Source organism: Nematostella vectensis, chromosome 15, assembly GCF_932526225.1.
Source record: "Nematostella vectensis chromosome 15, jaNemVect1.1, whole genome shotgun sequence".
Lineage (NCBI taxonomy): Eukaryota > Metazoa > Cnidaria > Anthozoa > Actiniaria > Edwardsiidae > Nematostella > Nematostella vectensis.
In genome coordinates, this window is record NC_064048.1 from 4,039,548 (window position 1) to 4,050,177 (window position 10,630).

The window sequence follows — 10,630 nt, forward strand, 5'->3', positions numbered from 1 at the left end:
ATTTAGAAGAATGCAGTTAAAGGTAGTTTCGTATTTCACTTAATATGAGAGCATATAATGAAAGCAATACTCGCGCGATATGTCTGAGAGGGTCTCACGAGGAAAATAAACCGATCGCTCTCGCAACCTTTAAGGTCCTTTAGGAATTTAAGCACATAACCGCCTCAATAATTAAAATATGGGTGATCGCAATGAAAAGAAGGCATCATGATGAGATAATTTTTTTTTCTGGCATACACAGCCTCTTTAGAAACAGATGACCTATAAATACAAGTGTGATCACTACGTATAAGTGATCTTGCATCCAAACCACCTTTTCATTTTTTGTACGTTGATACAAAAGTATCCAATGGGCTCTTTCCAACGGCGAAATCGAGCAAGCAACTTCTAATTCTTCGAATCAAATACTGCTGATCAAGAATTATTTTTCAATCGTGGATGGTTATTAAGAAGTTTTCTTGCAAGTAAACCATATTTTCTGAAAGTAAACAATGACACAGAGCCGACAGAGGGAGTGGCCGAGGGACATTCTTTAAATGGGATGCACATTATACATATCTTGATTAGAAGGGGTTTATACGCATCATATGTACCCTTAAAAGGTATTAAGATACGAGATAAGTATCTCGTGTATACCCTATGATACAGAAGTGCGATAAACCAAACAACGTAAAAAAAACCGTCGCATTCCAGAAATTTAGCAGTCAGATGTCGTTTTTTAATGCCACTCCTTTTAAAATGTTTAGAATATTTTACACTCCAACAGTTCAATGGAAATTCATATTTCATTTAGATAGATTTTTCTATACTAAAAAAAAGCAAATTTGGTCAAAGGAAAAATTTTGGTTGAATTCGAGATTCAAAGAATTATTTTTTTAAACGTTGTATTTTCGGCAGATTCATTCTCAACACACTCTTTTTTCGCCAAAATCTTACAAAGGAAAAGGCCGCGGCGCATGTTTTTCTTACGGCGCACACTTCTAAAAACGCTAATTATATTGAAGGCCGCCTCAAAAAGGGAAACTTTGGTTCTTTTTTTCTCTACCTGTATCAAAAGCTGCGTATGCTATTTTGATAAAGATCGCTATCTCAATACATACTGTTTGGTCTTTTTGGCCAGTTTTTTTGGTTTTCCATTCGATCTTTAACTTTTTCCAATTTTTGCAACAAAACAGTTTTTCTTTCGTATTTAAGGCGCGGTTGCTCAGTCATCGGGGCGAGGTGTGTCGTCATCGTCGTCTTCATCCTTTCGACCAATCAGGCGCTTTGCGAAGAACGCGATGGTAGCAGTGCCCATCATGGCACAGGCCACGCCCACTCCGATAGCGACAGCGAGTGCAGAGGACTGGGACTTATTGTCCAATTGGTCCTGTTGATTAACCAAGTAGATATCGAGATTTTGAACATGTGACCCACCTAATTTTATTTATGAATAACAGGCGCGTACACAGGGTGGTGCGCAGGGTGCGCGCGCACCCCCCCCCCCCCCCCCCCCTCAAATTCTATGCTTTTTTCGTATGATTCCTTTGCATATCAATATTTGGGTGACCTTCAAACCCGCTCGGTCAATCTCTGGGAGGCCTGGGTCTAAGGGCTTTTCAAGATTAGTGAGATACAAATTTGACCAAGTGGTCAGGTTTTTTGACAAATTCTTGCCGCGAGTCTCAAATTGACAGGAATCAGCATTTTTCACCATATTTTCTGTAGATCAGGGAGCGGGAAAACTTTAGCTTTTCTAAATATGGGCATCAATGACCATATAAGGCAATGCAAACGAAGGACACTATCCATGGGGAATATGTTTGATATGAATGCGTACCACCACTCATCCCAGGAACGCGCCAAAATAAGCCTCTCTTATCTCGTTTAGAAGAAAAGAACATGTATTCTGGGTGGGGGACAAGATTGCGTAGGAGAAATACAAAGGAAATTTAAACATCGGACCAGTTTTTCACTTTTTCTATAACACAGGAAACCCTTCTCATTTTGCTCTCGAAATGCCGCGGATAAGTCTACTTCAAAATTACACTTGGCATTTCCTTTTAAAGGCCCAATGCGCACTTAATGTTATGTCCCTTTAACTTACCCCAGTAAATAAGGCTTTTTCCACTTGATCCTGGACTTGCGTTATTGTCATTGTTTGCACTAAAGTTCGAATAAAACGTTTTATTGCGATTGTCAATATTTGGCGAAATCCAACAGCGCCTTATGAATTCTGCCATTCAAGATCCTTGAAGCTAGCCTAATCCAGGGCGTTCTTACCGGGTTTCCTGTGCTCGGTAAACCGTGAGGTAGGCCAGGGGGCTGGGACGAGCTCACCCACACCTGTGACGTCACGGCTCTTACCATCCACAGGAAAACCCAACCACAGGAAACCCAATAAGAAAGACTGGGACTAGGCTTCCTTGAAGATTTTTCATTGGATAATATCACTGAAATAATTGCCAGTATCGCAACCTTTCCGCAAAGCGCTGACGAATTAAAAGTACCGAATGATGCGTTGCTTTGAAAAACGGAAGCCAGAAAACGGTTCAGCAGTTGGAAACGCTGACCAGAATTCGCAAAATAATTAAAATCTCAGTAATGCAATTGAATTGCCTCTAAAAATCGAACATCCCGCTTGAAGTAAATTCTGATCTAAACGGAGTCCTAAATGAAATAGTAACTCCAATATGAGATAAAATTGTTGTATCTTACCTGGCTCGTAATAGCAGTAGGTCAAGCGATGACTCTTTGTCCCTAAGCCCCCGTTAAATGGATTCGCGCCACCTTCTCCATCGTGGAACGCCTGGTTGTTTTCGTCAAAGTGAACAAGTTCTTTCTTGACATGCGCACCCTTGATTGTTTGACATTCATTGCTGCCATAGGCATATAGGTAGAAGGGTTTGTTTACCGGAAGTGTTACGGCGTGGTGCGGGTTACCTGTGAGACAATGGGTATTTGTACAAGCTTATTACGACTCGTTATGGACAGCGACGCTTTGACCATCACCAATATAAACTCGTTACCTTTGTCATCTACCATATCATCAATCATGATTTTATCTCTCATAACACCATTGCATTTGCGTATATTATCACCAACACACCACCACCAAAACCACCGGCATATTATCATCTCAATCATCCGCGTGCCTATCACCATCACCAAAAACGCCATCACCAGCACCGCCGCTGTCACCAACACCACCAGCATCATCATAATCATCGGAAAGCCCATTATCATCACCATTATCATCATTCCCAGCATCATCACCATCACAATTATCGTCATCATCATCATCATCATCGCACCAGCATCATCGCCATCACAATCACAATTTTTCTTTTAGCCAACATTATTTTCAACACTGCTGTCATTACCACCTCCAACACATCATCATCGCCATCATATCCGGAGACCAGTAATCATCTCCAACACATCATCATCACCATCATATCCGGAGACCAGTAATCACCTCCAACACATCATCATCACCATCATATCCGGAGACCAGTAATCATCTCCAACACATCATCATCACCATCATATCCGGAGACCAGTAATCACCTCCAACACATCATCATCACCATCATATCCGGAGACCAGTAATCACCTCCAACACATCATCATCACCATCATATCCGGAGACCAGTAATCACCTCCAGCAACATCGTCATAATCATCATTATCGTGATTTTCGTCACCATCATTATTACCGTTGGCGTTGCAGCAGTACTCTACTTTCGTGTTGCGTTTATGTAGTGGAAACCTGCCAGTCACTTGGTTGCTATAGCTACGATCCGTCCAGTGAATATACCTTTAAGATAAGATCATGCTGTTTGTGGACGTTTCTTCAATTCATTGCTGATGCTTGAAAGTGATCAACCCATTCGGTCCTTTACAGTAATGACGTTCCGCTATTTTGTTTTCCCAGAGAAAGCATTTATTTTTATCGGATAGTTTTTTAAAGCTAAGACATTTTCGATTAAATTTGGAGAAGAAGTAAACAACTTTGTTTCTAGGTTATTTCAATATTTTGATCTGGCAATTTTGCCATTAAGTGGAACAATGACAAAGTTGTGGCGGGCTATGGTGATCTTTTACGGAACCTTCAAACGCCGAACCTTTGTACCCTTACTCACCCCTCTACGAGTCCCTTTGTACCATTACCCACCCCTCTAGGAGTCCCTTTGTACTCTTACTCACCACTCTACGAGTCCCTTTGTACCCTTACTCGCCACTCTACGAGTCCCTTTGTACCCTTACTCACCCCTCTACGAGTCCCTTTGTACCCTTACTCACCCCTCTACGAGTCCCTTTGTGCACTTACTCACCCCTCTACGACTCCCTTTGTACCGTTACCCACCCCTCTACGAGTCCTTTTGTACACTTACCCCTCCACGAGTCCCGTTGTACCCTTACTCGCCCTCTACGAGTCCCTTTGTGCACTTACTCACAAATCTACGAGTCCCTTTGTACCCTTACTCACCCCTCCACGAGTCCCTTTGTACCCCTACTCACCCATCTACGAGTCCCTTTATACCCTTACTCACCCCTCCACGAGTCCCTTTATACCCTTACTCACCCCTCTACGAGTCCCTTTGTACCCTTACTCACCCCTCCACGAGTCCCTTTGTACCCATACTCACCCATCTACGAGTCCCTTTGTACCCTTACTCACCCCTCCACGAGTCCCTTTGTACCCTTACTCACCCCTCTACGAGTCCCTTTGTACCCTTACTCACCCCTCTACGAGTCCCTTTGTACACTTACTCACCCCTCCACGAGTCCCTTTATACCCTTACTCACCCCTCTACGAGTCCCTTTGTACCCTTACTCACCCCTCTACGAGTCCCTTTGTACCCTTACTCACCCCTCTACGAGTCCCTTTGTACCCTTACTCACCCCTCTACGAGTCCCTTTGTACACTTACTCACCTATCTACTAGTCCCTTTGTGCACTTACTTACCCATCTACGAGTCCCTTTGTACCCTTACTCACCCATCTACGAGTCCCTTTGTACCCTTACTCACCCCTCTACGAGTCCCTTTGTACCATTACCCACCCCTCTAGGAGTCCCTTTGTACCCTTACTCACCACTCTACGAGTCCCTTTGTACCCTTACTCACCCATCTACGAGTCCCTTTGTACCCTTACTCACCCCTCTACGAGTCCCTTTGTACCCTTACTCACCCATCTACGAGTCCCTTTGTACCCTTACTCACCCCTCTACGAGTCCCTTTGTACCATTACCCACCCCTCTAGGAGTCCCTTTGTACTCTTACTCACCACTCTACGAGTCCCTTTGTACCCTTACTCGCCACTCTACGAGTCCCTTTGTACCCTTACTCACCCCTCCACGAGTCCCTTTGTACCCTTACTCACCCATCTACGAGTCTCTTTGTACACTTACTCACCCCTCCACGAGTCCCTTGGGACACTTTGTTCCCTTAAGGATGCAGTATCTCCCGGCCGGCCATGTGCCCACTCCTTCGTCATCTGTTTTCATACAAAAATCTTGCTCCACACCTAAGAAAGGAAAACGGATTTGTGTAAATAAAGCAAAATGCTTTAAAAACAGAAAAAGACTGTTCTGTTGCTTTGGATCGAGCCTGGTCATAAAGGTCATAAAATTTAGAAATATATAAAAGAAACCATTCATCCAGACGTGCGCTGAATCACTGTATGGCTGCTAAAGCTTTACGGCTAAGCTGGAGACTTCGGCCCCAGCACCGCTATCCAGCGAACTGTGTAACACACAAGCACCAGTGGCAGCCGCGTATAAATAAGAGTGCAATAACCAGGTTCCTAGCCCTGACTAGTCGGTTATGCCACGCACAGCTGTGAGGTAACGTGTGAGGTAACGTGTGAGGTAACGTGTGAGGTAACGTGTGAGGTAACGTGTGAGGTAACGTGTGAGGTAACGTGTGAGATAACGTGTGAGGTAACGTGTAAAATATCGAGGCCTACTTGCACGACTTGAGGTCTCTTGGGGAATCCTTCGGTCGCTATGGTAGTGATGTCGTAACGCACTTGCGTATGTTCTTAATCGTGTGCAGTACACATAAAGTAAGCAAAGCATACAAAGCGGTATATATTTAGCTATGCTGTTTTGTTTTTGTAGTCTCCTCCTATACATCCCTGCATTTTAAGGAAAATAAAATTCTGAGGAACACTAGACAATTTGTCTGACTGTTTTGATCAAAAGAATGTTTTCTCAGCCATTTGAAACTTTACTTTAAAAACTAGGATTTTGCTCAAATGCTTTCGAAAGTTTTGATTCGCAACGAAAAGAGAAAGACTTCATTAGCCCGGTGATAAAAAAGAGATAATTGGCTTTTATTGAGTTGATATTAGCCACAGTTGCTGTCCAGAGAAACGATCGTAAACGTAGTTTATAATCAGTCTACCAATTCAAAGAATCTTTAATATTGTAAGGGTCATAAATGTACCATTCTGCTCATAGCTTTCTGTGTCGCTCGTTTCCTTTGGCTCTGTGCAGGAGAGTAGGGTCAATGCTGATAGCGATCAAAACTTTCTTTTACAGGGACGTTGTTTTGTGGCCCAGCTTTTAGACTCAGCTATGCCAAGCAATGCGTACAGGCTCATAAGTTCAGAGTAACCTGCACCTTAGATTACGCCTGCACCCTAGATTACGCCTGCACCCTAGATTACGCCTACGCACCCTGGATTACTCCTGAACCCTAGATTACGCCTGTACCCAAGATTACGCCTGCACCCTAGATTACGCCTGCACCCTAGGTGACGCATGAACCCTAGATTACGCCTGCACCATAGGTGACGCCAGAACCCTAGATTACGCCTGCACCCTAGATTACGCCTGCACCCTAGATTACGCCTGCACCCTAGATAACGCCTGCACCCTAGATAACGCCTGCACCCTTAGATTACGCCTGCACCCTAGATTACGTCTGCACCCTAGATTACGCCTGCACCCTTAGATTACGCCTGCACCCTAGATTACGCCTGCACCCTAGATTACGCCTGCACCCTAGATTACGCCTGCACCCTAGATTACGCCTGCACCCTAGATTACGCCTACGCACCCTGGATTACTCCTGAACCCTAGATTACGCCTGTACCCAAGATTACGCCTGCACCCTAGATTACGCCTGCACCCTAGGTGACGCATGAACCCTAGATTACGCCTGCACCATAGGTGACGCCAGAACCCTAGATTACGCCTGCACCCTAGATTACGCCTGCACCCTAGATTACGCCTGCACCCTAGATAACGCCTGCACCCTAGATAACGCCTGCACCCTTAGATTACGCCTGCACCCTAGATTACGTCTGCACCCTAGATTACGCCTGCACCCTTAGATTACGCCTGCACCCTTAGATTACGCCTGCACCCTAGATTACGCCTGCACCCTTAGATTACACCTGCACCCTAGATTACGCCTGCACCCTAGATTACGTCTGCACCCTAGATTACGTCTGCACCCTTATATTACGCCTGCACCCTAGATTACTCCTGCACCCAAGATTACGCCTGCACCCTAGATTACGCCTGCACCCTAGATTACGCCTGCACCATAGGTGACGCCTGAACCCTAGATGACGCCTGCACCTTAGATTACGCCTGTACACTAGATAACGCCTGCACCCTGGATTACGCCTGCACCCTTAGATTACGCCTGCACCCTAGATTACGCCTGCACCCTAGGTGACGCCAGAACCCTAGATTACGCCTGCACCCTAGATTACGTCTGCACCCTAGATTACGCCTGCACCCTAGATTACGCCTGCACCCTTAGATTACGCCTGCACCCTAGATTACGCCTGCACCCTAGATTACGCCTGCACCCTAGATTACGTCTGCACCCTAGATTACGCCTGCACCCTAGATTACGCCTGCACCCTAGATTACGTCTGCACCCTAGATTACACCTGCACCTTAGATTACGCCTGCACCCTAGATTACGCTGGCACCCTAGATTACGCATGAACCCTAGATTACGCCTGCACCCTAGATTACGCATGAACCCTAGATTACGCCTGCACCCTAGATTACGCCTGCACCCTAGATTACGCCTGCACCCTAGATTACGCCTGCACCCTAGATTACGCCTGCACCCTAGGTGACGCATGAACCCTAGATTACGCCTGCACCATAGGTGACGCCAGAACCCTAGATTACGCCTGCACCCTAGATAACGCCTGCACCCTTAGATTACGCCTGCACCCTAGATTACGTCTGCACCCTAGATTACGCCTGCACCCTAGATTACGCCTGCACCCTAGATTACGTCTGCACCCTAGATTACGCCTACGCACCCTGGATTACTCCTGAACCCTAGATAACGCCTGTACCCAAGATTACGCCTGCACCCTAGATTACGCCTGCACCCTAGATTACGCCTGCACCCTAGGTGACGCATGAACCCTAGATTACGCCTACGCACCCTGGATTACTCCTGAACCCTAGATTACGTCTGCACCCTAGATTACGCCTGTACCCAAGATTACGCCTGCACCCTAGATTACGCCTGCACCCTAGATTACGCCTGAACCCTTAGATTACGCCTGCACCCTAGATAACGCCTGCACCCTTAGATTACGCCTGCACCCTAGATTACGTCTGCACCCTAGATTACGCCTGCACCCTTAGATTACACCTGCACCCTAGATTACGCCTGCACCCTAGATTACGTCTGCACCCTAGATTACGCCTGCACCCTAGATTACGCCTGCACCCTAGGTGACGCATGAACCCTAGATTACGCCTGCACCATAGGTGACGCCAGAACCCTAGATTACGCCTGCACCCTAGATAACGCCTGCACCCTTTGATTACGCCTGCATCCTAGATTACGTCTGCACCCTAGATTACGCCTGCACCCTAGATTACGCCTGCACCCTAGATTACGCCTGCACCCTAGGTGACGCATGAACCCTAGATTACGCCTGCACCCTAGATTACGCCTTCACCCTAGATAACGCATGCACCCTAGATTACGCCTGCACCCTAGATTACACCTTCACCCTAGATAACGCATGCACCCTAGATTACGCCCTTGTTTAACGAATCGGTTACCTTGGTTACTGACGAATCCAGACAGGTGGAACCAGTCCTTGAACTGCTTATTTTGTCCGGCAGCCTCTGTGTCCGTGAATCGCCTACCTTTCATCCAGTTCTCCGGGCATCCGCTTTTCGGACGGGGGAGGCCATATTGACCGGACGGCCATTTGGAATGAGCTGAACAGGGACAAACAGCAGATTTACAAGAAATCAGATACATATATGCTTATTTGTCTAGTTTTCATTGTCGATCTAGCCTTTGGGCCACGGGCTTCCTGTGTGTCCCCAGACCCTAAAGCAGATAAGCGTTATGACTGTCTCTCACCTGCGCTATGAGCGACAGTTGTCAAGGCAACTACCACCGAGAGCCACAGCATTTTCACGTGATCAAGTGACGCGTGCATGTTTCACATTGTCATGGTTACTGAAAGGAATACACATTATAGTTAATAAGCTTGCTGCTTCTACAATGTTCTTCTCTTGGTATGTGTATTCTTGTTCGGATTATGTGATTTAACTGCGATATGAAATAATCGCAATGATATAACAATAACCTCGGTATTTCGAGTCCCAAGAATAAGTATATAAGGATTACTTGGATTTAACAATCGTAAATTCTAACGGGCAGTACACTGTACGATGAAAAACAAAATAAAATATCTTATTGGCATCGTTTGCTTGGACCGTACAAGAACTCGGTCAAGAGGATATATAAACCAAAGTTCCTCTTTATTGCGACCTTTTATTTTTAACTCTCTCCGAAATGAGTCTTCTTCTTAGAAATGGTTCGTTTATAAAGTTAGATTTCCTTGTTCATTAAGCATTTTTGCTCTTATTCCTAATCATTAGTTCTTAGTCTACCAATATATCTTTGCTTAAAGTGAACGTTGAGAAGTCAGCGACATATTGCACTCATATAAATAACACCTGCTCTACCAGTAAAGAGCAACTTCACAATACTAGATTTCTGATATCTGCATTTCTCATTTTTTTAGAAATAATAAGTAGCAAACACACAAAAGAAAATGGCTCAAATGAACTCTATTTAAACATTATTTTATTTTACTGGTGATTAGATTATGAAAAATATATAAAATTTATGTCAAAAGAATTTGCCAGTTGTGTCGAGATGGTTCACACGTTAAACTATATTTGAAGGTCAAAACTGACTTTGTATCTAATGAACTATGTTGCTGTGGTTCACTTTCTGTTGTTATTTTAGACTTTAAAAAGAGGGAACGAGATTTAAGCACTCAGTTTACTTACCTTTCTTCAACAACAGGTTGCCAAATGCGACTTCTTTGAAAGAAAGAGCGATAACGCGGGCTACCTGTGGCACCCTTCATCACTGTTAGTGTTATGTAGTGTTTAAAAGACGCGAAGAAATGATTTTGTTTAACTGGACTGGCTTTTGTTTTTGATAACTTGTATAAGAAGAAGAGTGTTTTTGCTTATTTAAAACGTTTGTTTGATGCGACCAATATATTTTGTTCTTTATAAGTTCTTATTTTCTTCGTGAACGTAATTTATCTAGCCTGCGTAACGGCTCCCCTACCCTCCTCCCCTCCCCTTGGGCCGCTACGCAGACTATAATTTATCTTG

At 44.8% G+C, this 10,630-nt stretch overlaps 1 protein-coding gene across 1 annotated transcript; it reads right to left on the reverse strand.

The window, feature by feature from the left end:
• Positions 1-696: 696 nt before the first annotated feature.
• On the reverse strand, positions 697-10,431 carry LOC5515676. The gene is made up of 8 exons (XM_048722931.1): positions 10,295-10,431; positions 9,354-9,452; positions 9,044-9,205; positions 5,400-5,511; positions 3,699-3,799; positions 2,698-2,922; positions 2,087-2,145; positions 697-1,369 (listed from the first exon to the last, which is right to left on the reverse strand). The coding sequence occupies exons 2-8, from the start codon at positions 9,430-9,432 to the stop codon at positions 1,205-1,207; spliced, it is 903 nt and encodes a 300-aa protein (XP_048578888.1). The 5' UTR covers positions 9,433-9,452; positions 10,295-10,431; the 3' UTR covers positions 697-1,204.
• Positions 10,432-10,630: the final 199 nt, after the last annotated feature.

Bases quoted from the DNA above. Each gene is read 5' to 3' on its own strand.
- LOC5515676 (XM_048722931.1), bottom strand. From the start codon at position 9,432: ATGCACGCGTCACTTGATCACGTGAAAATGCTGTGGCTCTCGGTGGTA. The intron at 9,206-9,353 runs GTGAGAGACAGT...GTCCCTGTTCAG, and splicing joins AACTGTCGCTCATAGCGCAG to CTCATTCCAAATGGCCGTCC. The intron at 2,146-2,697 runs GTAAGATACAAC...TTCGAACTTTAG, and splicing joins CTACTGCTATTACGAGCCAG to TGCAAACAATGACAATAACG.